The following is a 20,426-nucleotide window of genomic DNA, read 5'->3' as shown; positions in this document are numbered from 1 at the left end:
AAGCCATAGACTGTCTCCCTAGAAAAATTTCACAGGTCACTCTAACACATGGCATTTTGCAAAGAATTGCACTAATCACTGAAACACATAAAATACTTTCAGGGGTTCACATAACCCCTGAAATCTTTCCAGGAATCCCAAGTCCACAACTGCTAGAATAAGTCAGTCAGATCATGAAGGTTTGCTCGTGTGCTTAATCATTTAGTTTCAGAATATGAGGAAATTGAGTTCAAGTGAAGGGAAAAACAGCAGTCTCTTATCCACCATCAGTGAGGAATGAGTATCAGATTTTTCCACATGACCAAATCTCCCTTTAAAAACTAAAACTTTTTCTTAATCCTTTTTTGATAGAAAACTTCCTGAAATCTATTTTGTGCATAATTCATTGATACCTACTGTATTCCAGGCTCTTGCTAATAATGATGATGACTAGAATAATCACATTCTAAGAAAGCCGGTAACGATAATAGTAACTGCCATCTTGAAGCACTTTACTGTACAGGGTGGCCTTGAATGGTGGGACTCTTTGTCTAAGCTAGATGGTCCCAAAATAATTGGCTTTGGGGTTTCTTGTATATTTTTCTGTGCCTTCCCTCTCATTCCCTGCCATGGTCAATGTCTCATTTTGACAGCATCCCTTCTTCCCTTCTCTTCCTATTTGCTATTTTAAATCAGCTACAGGCAAGGAAACCAGTCAATCAACTTGTTAGAATGATTTCTGTAAAGTGAGAGTAAACCAGCCTTGCATGAAGCCCAGAGGATCTTGGTGCACGAGGTTTTTTGTGTATGGGTATTCTTGTCTCTAATTTGGCTATTTAGAAGCCTTTTAGTAGTTTCAGGTTTCTCAGATACATTCCCGCAAGGCTGTCAGAGGAGTTACCTCAATTTTCATTAATTCCATAAATATCTATTATTGAGTACCTGGTCTGAGTCAGGCACTAATAATATTATATTAGTATTAGTATTATATTAGTATTAGGCACAAGAGATTCAGCAGTTAGTCAGCCAGACAACATTTCTACCTTCATGGAGCTTATATTTTCATTTGAGGAGACAGATAACAAACAAGTAAACAAATATATATGTATAATTTTGGATTGTAGTAAGGCAGTAAAGAAAATAGAGCAATGTGCTAGAAAGTATTGAGGAGAACGAGAGGTACTGAATAGAGCAGTCAAGGAAGGCCTCTCTAAGAAGGTCTTTTTTAAGCCCTCCTTAGATGAGAAGTAGCCAGACATGTAAAAATCTGGGGGAAAAGAATTATTCTCTGCAGAGGGAGCAGCAAGTGCAAGGATACTAAGGTTATAAACTTTAGGTCTTGGAAGAACAAAGAAAGGTCCAGCATACATGAGAGAGAAGGATACAAGATGAGGCTGGATAGGAGTCAGGCCTCTGGTCACTTAGGGCTTTGTAGGTCTTGGTGACACATCTGAAGACTTCTGATCAAGGGAATGACAGGATCTGACTTATATTTTGTAAAAGTCAGTCAGGATTTTCAGAGGGCAGGAGTTAGAGACCAAACTCCTACAATAGTCCAGGTGAGAGGATGTGCTGTCGGGAAGGGGAGGGCTGTGTGGATGGAGGTGGAGGAAAAACAAATGTTAAAACAGAAACAAACGAAACTAACTTTAAGTTGATAATATAACCCCCAGAAAAGGGATTAATTCAAGTTACCTGGACACAGTTCTCTGATTATACATCTTTAGTGGGATATATTCTAAGGATGATACAAACTGGAAAGCAAACTTAAACATCACTTGAGAGGTTTATCAGTGGGAATGTCAATGATGTAATTCTGAAACTCTTATGCATCTTGTAGGATAAAATAAGTAAGTACAAATATTAATGTTTTAGGAACCAAAGCATTTAGGTTTTGGCCTGGGCAGTTGGTTCTGCTGTTTTCTAGGATGAGGTGGAATGTGTTTGTGGATAACCATTTAAGAGTTCCATTTGAGGAGGAAGGGTATAGCTCAAGTGGTACAATGCATGCTTAGTGTACACAAGGTCCTGGGTTCAATCCCCAGTACCTCCTCTAAAAATAAGTAAATAAGTAAACCTAATTACCTCCCCCCAAAAATAAAATAAAAAAATATTTACAAAAAGAGTTCCATTTGGTACCCAAGAATCATAATTTAAAACATTTATTGAACTCTTACCATGTGTCAGGCATCCTTTACTTAGATTCTGTATAGTGCTATAAGGTAGATACTATTATTAATTGCCCCCATTCTTTTGAATGCTGAAACCAAAGTAATAACACTGATCTTGACTGTCCTGAACCTTTCTTCAGCAGACCTCATGGGGTTCTGTCCAGGCTTTTTCTACCCAGGAGCCCTCAAACTCTGTTTATAGAAATCTTAGCACCTCCGCAGAAGCACTAAGGGTACAATCCAGACTAACAACATCCTGGCCAGTTTGACCTCAGACCAGAAAGCTGTCTTTCTGATATCTCCCTTTTATATATCGTGTATCATCACCAGACTGGACTCTTCACAGTTCCTTTGCCCATACCCTTTCATTTTCAATTTCATTTTCAACCTCTCCATCTAGTTCTTGCCCTGTCTCCCAATTCCCATTATTAAATTCTGAGCTGCTCTGTCTCTAAGTCCAGCCCAGTATGTCCCCATTCCCTGCAGGAAGCCAGAGCAAGTTGGGTTCTCGATCATTAGTAGCTCACTGGGATGAGGGCAGATGCTAATGGAAGCAGGGACTCAGCCACAAATCATGGGAGGCTAGACCTTGGTATCTAAAGGGACCATGAGTCTCCAGGTGGTCACCCATTAGTCTTAGAGAATGGGGGCTGGCAAAGGGAAGAAATCTCAACTATGAAACAGTAGAACAGACAGAAAATCAGGGCAGGGAAGGAGTAGGTGCAGTACAGAGCCACTGATCCTCAGTTACAAGTGGCATGTATGGGAGGTTCATGAGGGGTCATTGACAGATGAGGAATAAATGCTCCACAAAATCTGTATTGATATAGAGGGAAAAGATATGTGCCCCTAGTAAACATCCTTTGATGCATTTGTCAGAGATTAAACACCAGGCTGGATCAATCGACCATTTTATTTCTAGTGCTCTTCAGGTAGTCACTATCTTTTCCTCAAGGTGCTGACTACTAGCTGTGTGACTAACTGGACAACTATTTAACCCTTCAGAGCATCATTTTCCTCATCTGTAAAATGAGAGGGGTAATAATAATAACAATAATACCTGCCTTACAGGTTTATGATAAGGGTTCAGTAAGCTAATACACTAAAAGTGTTGAGTGTGGTGCTGGAACAGAGTTTATTCTCAGAAAATAGTGGCCAGTATTGTTCACCATGTGTGTCTCTGGGCTCTTCATCAGACTTCACCTGTCTGCAGGAAAGCCATAGACGCGTAGCGCCCTGCTCATCTGGTGTCCTGGTCCCTAGTACAATTCCCTAGGCAGGGAGACTCTGGGTGCTTGTCAGAACATATTTCCAGCAGGAGGTGCTCTCTCTCAGATAACCCTCCGCAATGCATCCCCCATGCTACTGACCTGGGCATACTGATTATGGCAAATGGGGACTTATGAGAGGACTTGTCATTAGCTAATGAATGTTTTGAAGCCCAGTACATGCATCCTCTCTCCACCCCCCATTGAGGTCAGAGGGCTTGAGGATTTATGTACTGGAGGGGCTATTATATCTTGTTCCCTAATTCTGCTGAGGAGAGAACAGGAACAGAGAGGCTTAATGCCCAGGAGAGGTTTAGATGAGTATATTAGAGCCCCATTTCTCAAAATGAGTTCCATGGAGCCCTTACACCAAGACCACATAAGGTCTGTACAGGAAGTATTAAAGCCCTCACCTCTGATCAGTCATTTTAAAGAGACAGTAGACAGTATAGTCCAGAAGAGGGAAATTGACCATTAGGACTTCTGTTAGCCTAGATTTTCAGAGGCTGAGTCCCTGAGAAGAACTTAGAATGTCTCTGAGGTAGGGAGGTAGATCCAGACCATGTGGAGATTGCACAGAGGCCTCTAGATGCAGGCCACTGGTTCCCCACTTCACTCCTAGAAAATACAGCTTATCCAGAGGCACAAAACACATTTTCCATAGATCTCTCAAGAAGCCACTTTTGTGGAGGAACCAAGGGAACTTCAACCCAGTGAGTGACATAGGCCAAGTCCCTCCCTGCCTCAGCCTTGGTGTCCTTGTCTGTATAGTAGGAGGTGGAGCCAGTGGTCTTTACGAGTTCCTCTGACTCTGTCATCTTACCAGTGAATCAATGATTCCTGGCAAATAGGAGCAAGGCTCTGCCTGGCTACCCACTCCCTGCTCAGCACTCAGTCTAGGGCTGCCATTTGGAAGAAGCCTGAGCCTCATGGAGCAATTTTAATCAGCTCCACATTTCCTCCCTCTGTGGCTGGGTGCCCTCATCCTTTCTGTCCAGCCAGAATTTAGCCTACTTAGCCCTAGCCATAAGCAGTGGTGATAGAAGAACAGCTGTTAATAGCCAGCCATCAGGTTGGGCATTCATTATCTCATTTTTCCTCAAACCACCCAGTGAGATGGATACTATCATCCCCATTTTGCAGATGAAGAAGTCAGCTTAGAGAGGTAAGGGAGTCCTGTGGATAGGAACTTCTCAAACCCTAGTGCTCCAGGCAGATTCACACTGGCCTGATCACGTTCTTTGATTTTATGAGTCTTTGCCCATTATTCCCCTGCCTGAAGACCTCCCACCATACCCTCTACCTTTATCTGAATCACCCCCATTGGTTAAAGCTCAGATGAAATTCTGCCTGTCCATGAGATTTCACTGCCCCCAGCCTTCGTCAATCACAATTTCTGTCTCTTCTGAACTACATGTCCCTTTCTCTTGCCTCTCTGATGACCTTACCACATTCTACCTGGTATTATGGTATTTGTGTACGTATTTGTGTCCTACTCAGCCTGTAAGTTCATGGATTGTGGTGACTGTATCATGTGCATTTCCACACCCCCAATAAAGTCCTGTGTGTAGGACCCAGGGTTCTTCCTGACCAAAGCCAGGATGAAGCCCCTCCAGCAAGATGGAGACCCTTAGCAGCAACTTCTCAAGCTTGTTTTAGTCTTCATAGCTCTATATGTGAGCTTGTTATCATAGCAGAAGAGTATCCCTGAATCATTCAAGAGCCTAGAGGGGAGATTTTCCAGTTTTTTTCACTTGTCAACTTTATTCATGCAATAAATCTTTATTGCTGAGAGACCTTAGCAAATCACTTCACTACTCTGAACCTCCATATTTGTCTCCAACAGATGGAAAGTACCTCCCTAGATGTATTGTGAGGGTCAAGTGAGACAACAGATGAAGTGCTTGTGCACATGTAAGATATTCCTTCAAGGGTGAAAACAGAGCAATCCAGGTGTTTACAGGCTGAGTAGGACACAGACAGGTACACAAATACCACAATACAGGGTAGAATGTGGTAAGGGTCTTCAAGGGTACAGGATGCCAAGTCCACAGCAAAATGGGAGTTTCTCACACATGGAATAGGTTTGGCAGGAGGAACTCTGGTGCGAAGGCTCTGCAGCCTGTTAGAGTAGCAGGAGCAGCAGAGAGCATCGGTGAGGCACACAGCAAGACCTTGGTTCTTCTCCAAAGGGATTTTCCCCTCCTGTACCAGGAGCATCCTCCTTGTCCTCCTGGTATCATGATCAGTTGACTGAGTACTTCTCATGTACAGGCACTCCAAGTACCAGAGAGGAAAAGCCAGTCTTTATCCTCTAGGAGGTTATGGTTTGGAGACACACACAGGGTATAAGAAGTGCTGCCCAGCCTATAATCACCCACCTGGTGTCAGAACTGGTTCCAGGAGCCCTGAGGGCTCTATTGAGCCTTCAAGGGCTCATTTCCTAACAGAAAAAGTGGACTATGGACACTAATGCCTACTCTAGAGGCAGAATGTAGTAAGTGGCTTAAAAGAGCTGAACCTACTTCTCAGAATGTTCACAGGAGGGTCAATTGCTGGGTGAAACAGGCTGGTCTCCATATGAGAGGCAGTTCTGGAGCCAAACTCTGAAAAATAACTTAGGGAGTTGGGAAGATGGCACCCTTAGAGCAACCTAGGAAACCCAAGGAAATGACCTAATGGATGTGCCCCAGGCAGGAATAGGACCTTCCTTGCATCAGAGAATGGGCAGTAATAACTTGTAAATTTGCTGTTTCTGTTTGAGAGCCTGCTAATATGCCAGAGGGGTTTTGCATATATTATCTCTAACCCTTAAAACCACTGTTTAAGGTAGGCACAACCCTCACTTTACAGATGAAGAAATGAGGTTAGGAGAGGATTTGCCCAAAGCTACAAAGCTAGGTGGTGGGGGAACCAGAAGTCAGACCTACATCTGCCTGGTTCCCTTCCAAGTACAAACCTGAGAATTTCAAGAAATAGAGATGCTCCCAACCAAAACAAACCAGGATGGACCCAAAACTGCCACAGCCCTGCCTGTACAACATGGGAACCACCCATTACACACCTACTTCCAAACCTTTCCAAATCTGGTAGAAACTCCCCACTGTTCCACTCAACTTGGCCTGTCCTGTGCCCCGCCTCTATCCCAATTCCACCCACACTTAAAAATGATCTCCCTACCCCAACCCCCACTTTTCTCTAGCAGAAGGCCCGAGACATGTATGCAGAGGAGCGGAAGAGGCAGCAGCTGGAGAGGGACCAGGCTGCAGTGACAGAGCAGCTGCTGCAAGAGGGGCTCCAGGCCAGTGGGGACGCCCAGCTCCGACGGACACGCTTGCACAAACTATCAGCCAGACGGGAAGAGCGGGTCCAAGGCTTCCTGCAGGCCTTGGAGCTCAAGCGGGCTGACTGGCTGGCACGTCTGGGCACTGCATCAGCCTGAGGCTGGCCTCCTGCCACTTTGCCCTGCCCTCTATCTCCAGGGCCCCACTCCCCTTTCTTTTCTTGGTGAAAGGCACCTCCCTCTTGATGATGAATTGTGTTTCCTTTGCTTGGCAAGGGAGCCCCAAAGGCCAGGTCTGCTGGCCATAGATACCTCTGGGCTGCTTGGGACAGTGCCCTGGGGAGGGTTGAGGGTGAGAGGCTCCCACAAGTACACTAAACCCAGCTCTCATCACCAATAGGTTTGAAGAGCAGGAGGACCCGGCACTTCTGCTGCCTGCTCCTTCCATCTTTTCCACCTCTACCAGTGCTTCTAGCTGCAGTTTCTTTTTCCACCAGCATATCCTTCAACACACAGAATTTCAGAGAAGTCTCCCCAAAACCCTAGCCCTTTTCCCATCCATCTTAGCCTCTACAAAAGATGTGGCTCCACCTTGGATCTGCTGGTAAATAGCTAATAGACAGCCAGCATTATCTGGGCAAGGAAGGGGAGGGAGAGACAGAAAGAAAATTTACCCATCTGCTGCTCCTCCCCCTTGGCTCTCCACCTGGGATTTGCTATTGAATCTCTACCCCCTCCCACCACGCAGTGCTGATTGCTCACTGGAAGGCTCAGCACCCCCAATGGCGCGCGGAAGCCAGGCGGGTGATTACAATCCAATTACCTATTGTCGACTCAGCCCACACAAGCTTTTCTCCTCCTCTTGCAGGGCATGGGGCCAGGGCTCCACTCCCCTGTGAGACTGGCCCCCTCCATGGCTACAGGGTAACAGAAGGCCTATAGGCCCTGGTGCATCTAATCCAGCACAGGCTTCCTTCCCTGGAACACATCAGGACCAAGAGCACAGAAACAAGCACTTCTCCCAAATTACTGCCTCCTGCCCTCAGTATCTCAGACTCTGCTTCCCACCTCCTCAGGCTTTGAGGCTTCTCTTGGCTTTTGACCTGGCCCCCTACGTAGGCCCTGAGACAATTTATTCTCAGCATGGCAGGGTCTCAGCTTGTGAGGGCCAAGTCTGCCCAGCAGGGACAAGACGACCAAGTCAAGGGTTGTGTCCTTTCCCTTACCTCTCCCAACCAGGCCTCGCTGCAGAGCTGCTGAGAGGATTAGTGCCTTTGAAGAGCTGTCTGCCTGAGCAACTCTGTGCTTCAGGTTCCCCAGAGCAGCGAGCACCAGCCAGTAATAACCAAATGCTACTCTGTTAAGTCTTCCCATTTTACTTTCTGCAAACTGTTTCCCCAGCACCTCCCTCTAGGGGAGAGTTGGGGTCTTGCAAGCAGTGCTAAGAGCGTGCTCTAAAACCCCTAACTTCCATATACTCCAGTCTCCTCTTCCCCTTCCTGTGCCTGTATACCTGGCACAAGAGACCCCTTAGCCATCATCCCTGCTCTTAAAATCTAGCATAAATGCCAGACACTGCGATTGAGAAGCCAATCAATGCACCCTTTGGCAGGTCCCCCATGCACACCTGGCACTCCCCACTACCAATCCCTGGCACAGGGTTCCCAGAGAGCAGGTGCTGTACATTTTCCAGCTTTACAATGGGGCTGTTGACAGCCTTAATTAGGGAGGCATGAATTATGCTGCTATAATGCAGAGCCCTACAATTAAGGCGGGAATGAGGGGCTGGAGGCAGCAAATGGAATCGGTCCTGTGAGCATGATTGTTGAGTCCTATCCCCTCTGTGTGTCTGACTTTCCCTAATACGATCAGGGTAAGCAGAGGTGATTAACGGGGCTGGTATCTTTCTTCAGCCTGAGGACCTGTATCCTGGGAAAGGTACAGAGTGGGGTGGGGTGAGGAGGGGCTGCCCCAAGAGGCACTGTAGGTAATGGAAATTAGTAAGGCTAAGGGAGCATTTGCTGCCCAGGAACAGGGGCTGCAAATAGTTAATATAAACTCATTATGGTTACTTTATACCCATGTGATTTGTACAAACCAGCTAAACCCTTGCCTCAAGAAACTAGGTGGGTCCTATTTAAATGTCCTCCCACCTGTGAGTCAAGCCCCCCACTTGAGGATATTTATCCTGTTCTTGTGTTCTCTTGGGTGTCAAAGAGAATTTTAAAAATTCTTAGATGTAAAATTTGTTTGCAAACAGTGCAACAGAAGAAGACCGTGTTTTGCTGCTGCTGTCTACCCCTCCCTCAGGTGCGCTTGGCTACCTCTAGGATCCCTAGCTTTGGGGACAGGGTAGCCCTGGAAGAGCCCTTTTGCCATCCATCGCAACACCTGTTCCTCTACGTGTTTCCTAATCCCCGGACACTTTCCTCCACGCTCCTTTTCCTCGCTAAGTGGAAGGAAGCCAGCCTGCCAGTGTGGAAGGAGGGATTTCGCCAGCTGCGTTTGCAGCTCCCAGGCTTGGTGGCCGTGTCGGGAAGGGGGCAGCTGAGCTTTAAGTCTCTGAAGCGGGTGGAGCTTAGGGGGAGGGGAGTGCCAGTAGGCCTTCTTGGCGGCCACTCTCCATCATTCTGTGGCGGGGTTCTGAGGTCCGGGAATACAGGGGCAAAAGTGAGCCTCCCGACAGGCTTGTGGGGGGCTTCGTTGGCATTTGGGGAGGCGGCTGAGCAACGGTGCTGAAGGGACAGCTCCTACCTGCCCCACTGCACCCGAAAGGCACCTCCGCGTGTAAAATCTCTCCCTCGAACCCCCCCCCCCCGCCAACTTCGAGTGGACCGCCTTCTAGGTGAGGTGCATGAAAGGCTTCCTCCGAGTGGCAGTTTGGAAGGATGCACGTCCGGCTGCGCCAAGCTGGCTTCCTTGCTTTTTACCCCACTTCAGCGTCAGCCTTGGCGCTGGAAACTGCAGCCGTGCCTCCAAGCCGCGCGCTTCCTCCCGCCTCCAGCGGGTAAGGGCAGTGCAGCCAGGCCTAGCAAACCCTTCTTCTGGGGCCCCCAGCGGGAACAGGAAGGGAAGCGGCTGAGATGCGCCCCAAGTGTCGCACGGCTTGAAGTGGGTAGCTCGGTTGCATAAGGTGGAAGGAACTTGGTAGTTTGCAAAAGCCAGCTCTTGGCGGGAGCCGAAACCCGGAGCCAGCCGACTCGCACCACCCCAGGCTCATTTATTGCCTTTGACGCGCGCCTCCCCCACTGCGCCCCCACCCCCTAGGCGCGCTGCCTTCTCTCGTGCCCTCCCCCCATGCCCCCCTCCTCACTCCCTCCAGAGGAGGTGAGTTTAAACCCCGCCCACGTGACCCCAGCTGGGCCAATGAGCGGCGGCGGGAGGTGAAATCCGGTTCTAACCGGTCCGGGGCTCCCAGCGCTATAAAAACTTTATAAACCCCCCGGAGCCCGAGCAGTGTGAAGAAGAGGCGAGAGCGACCCCTGGACCGACCAAAGCCCGCGCGCCACTGCAGCCCCGCGTCCAGTGTCTACGTCCCACCGCCGTCGCCACCATGCCCAAGAGAAAGGTACGTGGCGCGAGAGCCCCAGGCGCTGGGCCGCCGCCGCTGCCGCCGCCACCACCAATGCTACTGCCGCCGCTTCCCCGGCTTTGGGACGCAAGAATTGGCGCCGAGCTGGAGTAGACTCAGCCGCCCGGCGCGGTAGCTCGAGGCGGTGTCAGGTGGCCCGGGGCTAACCCTCCGCAGCTTGGCTGCCCGCGGGCGCCAGAGGCCATATTGGAGGAGCGGCGGCCGCGGCGGGAGGAGCCATGTTGGCGGCTGTTTATCGCGCTCCCCTTGGGCTCGACGTGCCCGCCCCGCGCCCCCTCCCCCCCGTCGCCAGGTCCCCTCCCCTCCCCGCGGGCGGGCAATTCAAACCCGTAAGGGCGGGAAGGCGGTGTTTGGGGTTGGCGGGCGGGGGATCGCGCTGCCGCCAAAAAACCGCCGCCGTGAGGGGGCGGGGGCCCGCCCCTGGGGGCGGGGCTTCACGGTGTGGCCCCACCTCCACCCGAGCACCACCCACGGCCCCCGCGCGCCAGACTCGCGCCGGTGCGCGCTGTTGCCGCCCACGAGTTCCCCGGCTGCGTACTCCTCCCGTCTCCCTCCCTCGACGGCTGCCATGGGAACGGTGCTCAGGCCCCGCCTCCGGAGGGGTTTGTTTGCTCCTTCTGCAGCTGTTGCTTCTGCCTGGCGCGGCGGCGCGGGCTGCACTTCTCTGCGCGCCTCGCTCCAGCTTTGCGCGCGCTTCCCGGGGCGGTTGGAGCTCCAACACTAGCGGTCCCTACGCGCTTTGGGCCAGATTGGGCTTGACGCTGACACAAAAGAGCACTCCTAGAGCTTCTCAGCACTTTGGGGTTTTGCATAGGAGCCGGGAATGCTACATGCCGACGATCTGTGTGTCCTTGAAAAGTTGTGTACAAGATTCCCTTCGATATTTTTCCCTTAGGAGTTTGTTACGCTTAGTGAATCATTAAGAATTGCTTCAGAAGTTGCAACTCTTAGTTTTTGTCTGTTTTTTATAGGCTGAAGGGGATGCTAAAGGAGATAAAGCCAAGGTGAAGGACGAAGTAAGTCTTCTCACTTTTGGAGTCTCACAAAGCCTTGGGCTCCTTTAGTGATAGTTAACCATATCCTTAGTCCTGAATTTCCCTAAGTAAGTTCTCTTCAGTTCATATTGTCTAGAACAAATTGGCACCAAAACTTTTTTTAAGTGGCTCAACTGTCCTATTTGTAATTTATTTATTTTTTTTAATAGCCACAGAGAAGATCGGCAAGGTTATCTGCTGTAAGTATATCTGCTTTTAAATTTTCATATTTATCTCTGAAACTGAGAAGCATTGAAAAACGATTCCCTTTATTTCCCATGAATTATGTTCAGTGGTTGGTATTGAATGACTTTGCTTTGGACTCTTGCCCATTTAGAATTTGCTGGTTCTGAAATTGTGATGACTGTATCCAAAGGGGGACACTTGAATGTTACTTGAGTGGGCTTCCGAAGATAGGAAGTTTTAATGGAAAGCCTGCCACAGACTTTACAAAGTAGGAGAAACTTATGAGCCTGTGGTATTGTGGATTGTCTTCTTTGGTCCATTGTACTAATGTACTTTTTCCTTTCTTTCCCCCAAATAAAAGAAACCTGCTCCTCCAAAGCCAGAGCCCAAGCCTAAAAAGGCCCCTGCAAAGGTGAGCAGGACAGTGAAACACGTGTGTCTAGGAGTTACATAAAAGCCTGAGCGCATCTGTTGGCACAAAGTTGAGATACATGACAAAAGTTAGGACTGGACCTTAACCAAGAACTTGGTCATCAATTTATAGAAAACTCTGCACTTGCATTTTAAACACTCCAGCATTTAAGCTGTCTTGTTCTTTTATCATTTATGCTCAGATAAAAATTTTTGTATGTTGAAGACCACAGCAAATTATAGATAATTTGGCCTAGTTTTGATGAGGTTTTTTTTTTTGTTTTTTTTTTTTAATCATTGGGGGAGGATGTGTAGTTTATCAGTGTCTTATCTATGATAGATAATTCTACCTTGTACAGAGCTTGGCAGACTGTATCCTGGTGATTTGAAACAATAAACAGATCTTTTTTCCCCCTCCACCCTTTTTAGAAGGGAGAGAAGGTACCCAAAGGGAAAAAGGGGAAAGCTGATGCTGGCAAGGATGGGAATAATCCTGCAGAAAATGGAGATGCCAAAACAGACCAGGTATAACTTATTTTACTTTTTCATTGTGCGTTTTAGTCCAGAGTTTGCTTCTCTTTTTTTCTGAGTTTAAATCTGGATTCTTGAAAGAGTCTGCCATCCAATAAAGAGAGCTGTTGTGTGAGATCTTCGTCCTGTCTTTAGGTGTCACACTCGTGCTACACCATAGTTTTCAAGCTGGGAATAACCTCAGATCTTGTAATGTTGCTGTGCCCCCTTCTCCAGTTTTATAGTAAGGTCCAGATGGGGAAGTGACCTACAAAGTTATTTTCAAGAGAAGTACTGAGTCTCAGTGTCAAAGTACCTAAAACCTGAACTTTGGCTTGGGGGCAAGATAATGGTATAAATGAAACATGAATGAAGATAGTTACATCTGGTATTAATCTGTCTATTTTTCTTTTAGGCACAGAAAGCTGAAGGTGCTGGAGATGCCAAGTGAAGTGTGTGCATTTTTGATAACTGTGTACTTCCGGTGACTGTACAGTTTGAAATACTATTTTTTATCAAGTTTTATAAAAATGCAGAATTTTGTTTTACTTTTTTTTTTTAAGCTATGTTGTTAGCACACAGAACACTTCATTGTTGTTTTTTGGAGAAGGGCACATGTCGCTAATACAATGTCTCCAAAGCTGGATTGCTGGGGGAAAAACACCTCTCCTGTCTAGTATTGAGAGACTGCCTCTTGGTTCCCGGGAAGGAGGGATTCCTTGATGTTGACACACATTAGCCATCTTGGCACACACGCCTTATGGTGTGGAAAAACTAAAATTAGCTTTTATGTCCTCTTCTCCCTCTCCTTCAGCATAGACTTGACTCCCTTAAACCCAGAGACCTGTTGGGACCGGACCCGAAAAATTGGTTATCAGTAATGTCGAGCAATCTGGACTTACAGTGTCACCATTGAGATGGCATCCCTCAAAAGAGCAGCAGTTCCTTTTTTAGATTGTGGATCTTCAGATTGATAATTCTGCCATTTTCATTTCCATTTCCTGAAAGTCAGGGTCGGCTTGTGAAAAGTTGTTAAACAACATGCTAAATGTGAAATGTCAACCCTCACTCTAAACTTTCCCTGTTCAGAGCATCACATGAAGACTTCATTGGGTTTTATAGTGGCTTTCTGATTTTGGTAGTCCATTGAAAAAGGGAGTTTGAAAGTTGTTGTATACTGTTAACGATTGTCTGCCCATGTCCTGCCTGAAATACCATGATTGTTTATGAAAAGTATCTTTAATAAAGCTGGATACAGTTTGGCTTGGAATGCTGCTTCTAATCTTTTCCCAGGAGTGGGGGAGCCTGGTTTCTCCAAGTCTCTTGGGACAGGATGCTTTTTGGTGTGAGGTGTAGAGATTCCATGTTCAGTCAATCTTTATAGTCCGTCTGTAGAACACAGTGCTATGTGAAGTTAGGAAAGATCCCAGGAGTGAACAGATGGTGAGATGCTGGGAGCAGAGAAGTGGTTTCTGTGTTTTGCAGCACTCCGTGAAGCGTATTTTTAAATGCAGATTTTTGGTTGATCCGAGGATTTGGCCTGGTAGCTGTCAGTAAAAGGGCCTCTCCATTTCATTCACATTGAAGACCTCTGTAATATTAGTAAATTAATAGATAAGGCTCTAGTTCTTGTATGAGGAGAAAGTGCTTCTTTGTCTACACAATTGGCCATAAGATCTATAAGGCAGATGGCACCCTGCTCTCCTGCAAATTAGTTAAATTCTTGTCCTTGCCGGTCACCTGCTCTGGTACCAGAAACAAAAGTGTTAATGGGGACTTTTCTGATTGCTTTAGTTTAGAGACCCTGCAGAAAACCTCTTTCCTCTAGGAAGCAAGAAGTTATCTGTTAGGAAATAGAACTTGTAATAAGTTGATGCTTGCAATTTGGATTTGCTTTCAGCTCTGTTGTTTGAGGGGAGTAAAGTAAGTTGGAGACTGAAAAAAAAACCTTGCTTTGTTTATCTCTTTAATCAAATAGGTGGAGCTTTTATATCAGTTAAGCTCTTCCTTGATAAGTTTTCTATACATTATCTCCAATCTTCAGTTTTGAGACAATTGTGTAATGTAAGCGTTAACACCCTTTTTACAGATGAGGAAACAGCTCAGATGAAGAAACCTATCCAGGGTATGTGCACAGCTAAAGAAAAGCGGTTATGTGTACATCTCATGAGTAGCAAGGTCCCAGTTCAAACCCCCAACTTTAGTGAAAAATAATTTCTGACGTTGACTTCTTTTAGGGGGCACCTTTTGGGTAAAGTAAAATTTGCCCAGTTAGGCAATATCCAGGCATTTACCTCTTGTTATTGCTGAAATATTTCTAGGCTATAGGTTGTTAGTTTTTATTCAGGGATGGTGTCATCTTCCAGAGTGGAGCCCATTACAGCTGTTAGGAGTAGGGATGTGGCAGTTTGATATTTGCCCAGAAGTTGCAGAATTTGAGAAAGCCACAGTTGGGGCTACCTTGTCAAAATAAGAGTTCAGATTGTTGAGATGTGTTGAGCCATGGACATGGTAGGAGTTTTTCCACATGATCTCATTTAATCTTTGGATCAGTCCTGTGTAGTGACTAGCTGAGGTTATACTCGGTAGTAATCATCTTTTCCTGTTACCTAGAAATTAGGATGAGTAGGGTGAGCTTAGACTTTTTTCTCCTTCCTGGAAAATACTGATTCGACTGGCTGTGGACCATTAGAGTGCTTGGTCTACACTCAGGACCAAAATCAAGAAGCCAGACATGAAAACCTGGTATGAACATTTAAGATAGCCATAATAGCATGATCAGTGGCAGTCCTGACCTGGACTAAAAATAATCACAGAATAATTTCATAAAATAAGATAATATAAAAACAGATTCCCTTCCCTTTAGCCCTGTCTCCAAGTCTATTTGGGATGAGCTGCCAATAACCTGCATTTGGGTGCTTTAAGTAAAAGAAATAAAATGGCTTAAACAGCAGAGGTTTTATCTCCCTAAGAAGAGTCCTGGGAGTGGTTCTAAGGACCCAGATGGTTTTTTCCAACTTTGCTGCTCTGCTGCCCTCAGAATGTCCACCCCTACCTCATCCTCCAAGTCAGCTTCTCCAGACCTCAACTTGACATTAATGTTCAGAGACGGAAGAGCTGTTAATTCACTTTTTCTCCTTAAGAATAATGAATTATTTCCCAGAAGCCCCTCAGCTTGTGTTTGGGCAGAAGTACATCGCCTGCCCAATCATGGCAAGAGGGATGGAACCACAAAATCTGTTTAGGATTCAACCAGAATTATTGGAATTAATTAGGAGGAGGGATAGATTATGACAGAAGAAGGAAAGGGCTGTTGAATAGACAATCTTTCCTGCTACACTCAGTTCCTGTGGTGTCTCTAGGACTCGCCTTGCTTGACTACAGCTTTTTTTTTTTTTAACTATTTTTTTTAATTTTTTCATTTTTTAGGTGGGGAGGGAGATAATTAGGTTTATTTATTTTTAGAGGAGATACTGGGGATTGAACCCAGGACCTCTTGCACGCTAAGCATGCACTCTACTACTTGAGCTATACCCTCCCCTTGACTGAGCTTTTGACTGCTGAGCACAAGTCCCCCCCCCCACCTTTATTTAAGTTGAGAAATAAGTCACACACCATAAAACTCACTGTCTTAAAGCATACAGTTGAGTGGGTTTTCTTACATTGACAAAGTTGTGCGATAATCACCACTATCTAATTCCAGAATGTTTTCATCACTCCAAAGAGAACCCCCATACCTATTAGTCATCCCTCATTCCCCCAGGCCTAGGCAATGCTCTGTAGATGGGCCTATTCTAGACATTCCATCTAAATGAACCATACAATACATGGTATTATAATTAGCTGCTTTCAGGGCTCATCTACATTGTAGCATGTATTTCATTCCTTTTATTGCCAAATACCCATTGTATGGCTATACCATATTTTATGCATTGATGAGTTGGATGTTTATAGATTGTTTCTACTTTCTGGCTATTAAGAATACTGCTGTGAGTGTTGTGTGCAAGTTTTTGTGTAGGCATATGTTCAGTTCTTTTGGGCACATATCTAGGAGTGGAATTGCCGGGTCATAAGGTATCTCTTAATGTTGAACTTTTTGAGGAACTGAGTGACTTCTACAGCAGCCGTGCCATTTTACATTCCCACCAGCAACGTATGAGGGATCCAATTTCCCCATGTCCTTGTCAGCACATTTTCCTGTTTTATTATAGGCATCTTGGTGGGTATGAAATGGTATTTCATTGTGGTATTGATCTGTATTTCCCTGGTAACTAGGATGTTGAGCATCTTTCTATGTGCTTCTGACCATTTGTGTATCTTTTTTTGTGGATCCTTTTCCATTTTTAATCAGGTTATTTATCTTTATTGTTGAGGCATAGGGTTTCTTTATATATTCAGGATACTAGATTCTTTATTCTCTCCCATCCTGTGGGTTTTCTTCACTTATTTGATAGCGTCCTTTGCCCAGTGGTTTTTTATTTTGATGAAGTCCAGTTTATTTCATTTTTGATTGCTCGTGCTTTGGTGTCATATCTAAATCCATTACCTAGTCCAAGGTCTTAAGATTTACACCTGTGTTTTCTAAGAGTTTTAAATAATTTTAGCTATTAAATTTAGGTCTTTGAACCATTTTGAGTTAATTTTTGTATATCGTGTGAGGTGTACATCCAGGCATTCCCTCCTTTTAAACCTCTTGACCTCTCTCTGGGCCTTCCATTTTTCTAAGACACCATTTGTCTAAGCCTTTGCTTTGTGAACACTGAGGCCCTGTTGAGACCCCCTTCTCTACAGTTTCTCCTATGATGTCATCCAGTGACTCACATTTTCATCTCCCATCCACATCTTTTAACTATTCCCACCAACTCCTGTGCAGTCCCACGTAGATGTACCACAGGCACCCCAAATTCAGCATGACCAAAATGGAACTCATCTTGTTCTTCATAAACCCACCTCCCCTGCTGGTCCCAGCGCCACCACTCACCCATCCCTCAAGCAAGAATCCTGAAAGTTACCACAGATACCTCCTTCCCTCTCCATCATCACACGTTTCCAGTGAGTGCCTAAATCATGGTTACTTGACTTTGGGAAAAAAATTTTTTTTGTCATGAGAAATTTCAAATATGTTCAAAAGTAGAATAATGTAAAACCCCACGTACCTTTTACATAGCTTCAGTAATTATCAACTCGTGCCAGTCTTATACTACTGTCTCTTTATTCCTCTTACCATAACCTGACATCATTGCATTCATAAATATTTCAGTATATATCCTTAAAGGATATGTACCTTTAAAAATACACAATCATACCATTAGCATAACCAAAAACATTAATTCCTTAATATGAAATATTCAAGTTCTTAAATTTCTAATTGCCTAAATGTCTTTTTTTTTAAAGTAATTTATTTATTTGAAAATCCAAACAGGGTCTCATATTATAATTGGTTGGCATATTTCTTGGAATTTCTTTGAGCCTATAGGTTCCTCTCCGTATCTTTCCCAGTTTGGATTTTGCTATTATAGTTCTATGATGTCATTTAGTAAGTTTCTCTATCCTTTGTATTTCATGTTAATTAGTAGACCTAGAGGTGTGATTGGATTCAGATTTAGTGGCAAGAAAACCTCATAGATGATGTTATATGTGTTTATCAGGAGACATCATGTCTGATTGTCTCCTTTTATATGTTGCAGCCGTTGAAGTTCAGTGCCTAGATCCAAGGTTGCAAAATGGTAATATTCTCATTTTACCATTCCTCCTCCTCATAATACCTGACGTACCGCTCTAGAGAGAAACTTTAATTTATTGGTTCTTTGGTTACCCAGAATTACAGTTCATTTTGGAAAAAGAGGATAAATGTCCAGATCTTTTGCCAGTTTTTAAATAATGAGTTGGTTTACTCGCATCCTCCAAAAGTGACAGGTGGGTTGTTTTTTATATTTTTAGTAACATGATTACTAAAACATACTTGTATTTCATTTCACTGCAGTTGTTAAACTCAGTGATGCTCAAATTGTCATTTTTGTCCTCTCCAAGTTGGCTCCTTAGTCCTTTTGACACAACCCTTTTGATAGTAGTTATTTGGTAACTTCCTTGCTGTATCTCGTATGATAGAGTTTTCTGGATTTGTCTTGTACATTTCCTGTTCCGGAGTCAGCTATTTCTAGGGGTGGAGGGGGGAATAAAATCCCTCATTCCTTTTAGTGGTGAGTGGTAAATCTAGGCTCTAGAATGCCCATTGCTGTTGTTTTGGTCATTGTTTCTAGGCCTTTTTGATGCGCAGAGCTAAGACACAGCACTGAGAATCTCAGTTCTCTTTTGTACCCTAAATTATAAAATTAGAATATCACAGTTACTCAGTTGTTTTATCCCGTATTACACAACAGTATCAGAATAACAAAAGGCAGTTTGAGGTTTTGTCTGCAGTTCTTTTTGTTCTTGGAACTATTTCCCACTGGCATGGCTAATCAGTTTACTCTGTTTTAAATTTACTTAGTATAGTTCCTCTCTTTATGGCTTGCTCCTAACTGGATACACATTAACATTAACCTGTTTTATTTTTCCATTTTTTAAGAATTTGTTTTAGTTTAATTTTATTTATGTAAAATATTTACATAATTCCAAGTCTAACCTACAGAAGAAGATATATTCAGAGAAGTCTAGTTTCTGTTCCTATATCATCCTCCACCTTATTCCCTCCTTCCCCATTGAGTGACCCTTTGGTTTGATTGAATCTTTTAAAAAAATTTTTTTTAACATAAATAATGTTATATTCCCCTTTTCTTATATGAAGATAGCATACTGTACATTTCTCTACCTCACTTACTCATTTAATATAATCTGGAGATGTGTTGAGAAATATTTGGGGGGAGGGGCATAATTCACTGGTAGAGTGTATGCTTAGCATGCATGAGATCATGGGTTCGATTGCCAGCAGCACTTAAATAAAAAACTAAATAAACCCAATTACCTTCCCCCCAAAAAACAAATTTTAATGAGAAATATTTGGCCTTGATTCATCATACTATTTTGTTATGTTTACATGTATTCCAAGACTTGAGTGTACAGACCATATGTATTTTTCTCTTTTAGTTCTTTTCTTTTTTTTCACTTGTTTTTGGTATTTAGAATGGTTAACTTTATAGTAATGCCTTTACATGATAACCTTAGTCTCTCCCAACCTTACTGAAACTCCCAATTCACTGACCCTCTTCACCTTTTCCCTACCAGTCCCTTCCTTTCTTATGTCTCCATTTCCCTTCCTACCCAACTTAGGTTCCACTGTCCAGCACTAAAACCACACTCAGCAACCTTCTTCCTCCTCCATCACTCTTAACCAGCACTTAGCTGCACCTGCACACAAACAGCTGAAGACACCACCACTATTCTAACCAGACTCCCTTCATAGTTTGACTGCATTTCAAATGGGCCCTGAACACTACCAACCTCCCTCTCCTACACTTCCCTACAACGTTCACCTTTCCTCTCAGATAACCTACTTCACACCTTCACTTCATCTCCCATCCTCAACACCCTGGTCTCATTGATGACTTCCCCTCAAACTTCATAGTCATGGAAGATGCAGTCAGAGAGGAGCTCCCTCATCTTCCCGCCCCCACCATAGTGTGGTGCATCCTCTCTTATAGGGGAACTGCTCTCTGAGTCTAGGCCTTTAACTTGTCATCCACAGCCATCCCTCTCAGCTCCTCTAAAACTAAACCCATGCTGATGTCTCCTTTCTCTCTCCTTATCCATTCTCTGCTGGACCATTCTCACATACAAACACACTAAGCCTCAAAAGCATCCCCCCGTGGCCCTTGTGAGCCACCATCCCATTTCTCTGCTCCCCTTTACAGCAAAGTTACTCAGCGAAGTTGTTTGTACTCTCCATCACCACTTCCTCTCCTCTCATTCTCTCGTTAACCCACTCCAGTAAGGACAAGCCACAGTGGTGTACATCTTATTAGAGTCAGAAAAGATTCTGCCTCATCTTCTTTG

At 44.8% G+C, this 20,426-nt stretch overlaps 2 protein-coding genes across 5 annotated transcripts in view; both read left to right on the top strand.

Annotated features, from left to right (window-relative positions):
- DHDDS (dehydrodolichyl diphosphate synthase subunit) overlaps positions 1–8,976 on the top strand; it is a 28,209-nt gene extending 19,233 nt beyond the window's left edge. For 2 of the 3 annotated variants that reach the window (XM_010993735.3, XM_031464432.2), the window contains exon 9: positions 6,621–8,976. In XM_010993735.3, the coding sequence (XP_010992037.2) occupies positions 6,621–6,860 (240 nt within the window). In that variant the 3' untranslated portion in view covers positions 6,861–8,976. The remainder of the gene's footprint in view (positions 1–6,620) is intronic. The other variant, XM_031464434.2, reaches the window with a different exon arrangement.
- Positions 8,977–10,053: 1,077 nt separating this feature from the next.
- On the top strand, positions 10,054–13,704 carry HMGN2 (high mobility group nucleosomal binding domain 2). Of its 2 annotated transcripts, XM_031464435.2 has the most exons (6): positions 10,054–10,269; positions 11,265–11,309; positions 11,498–11,527; positions 11,875–11,925; positions 12,354–12,449; positions 12,850–13,704. In XM_031464435.2, exons 1-6 carry the CDS (start codon positions 10,255–10,257, stop codon positions 12,883–12,885), a joined length of 273 nt encoding a protein of 90 aa, XP_031320295.1. In that variant the 5' UTR covers positions 10,054–10,254; the 3' UTR covers positions 12,886–13,704. The 2 variants fall into 2 exon arrangements, with proteins under 2 accessions (XP_031320295.1, XP_031320296.1); XM_031464436.2 differs by lacking the exon at positions 11,498–11,527 and having other exon boundaries at positions 10,064–10,269.
- Positions 13,705–20,426: the final 6,722 nt, after the last annotated feature.

Source organism: Camelus dromedarius, chromosome 14 (assembly GCF_036321535.1).
Source record: "Camelus dromedarius isolate mCamDro1 chromosome 14, mCamDro1.pat, whole genome shotgun sequence".
Classification (NCBI taxonomy): domain Eukaryota; kingdom Metazoa; phylum Chordata; class Mammalia; order Artiodactyla; family Camelidae; genus Camelus; species Camelus dromedarius.
Note: the sequence above shows the minus strand (reverse complement) of the source record. Positions and strands in the feature narration are given on the sequence as shown.

What these genes read in the sequence shown, in the direction of transcription:
- HMGN2 (XM_031464435.2), top strand. An exon ending in GATCGGCAAGGTTATCTGCT is followed by an intron (nt 11,528 to 11,874) that starts GTAAGTATATCT and finishes CCCAAATAAAAG; the next exon opens with AAACCTGCTCCTCCAAAGCC. An exon ending in CTAAAAAGGCCCCTGCAAAG is followed by an intron (nt 11,926 to 12,353) that starts GTGAGCAGGACA and finishes CACCCTTTTTAG; the next exon opens with AAGGGAGAGAAGGTACCCAA.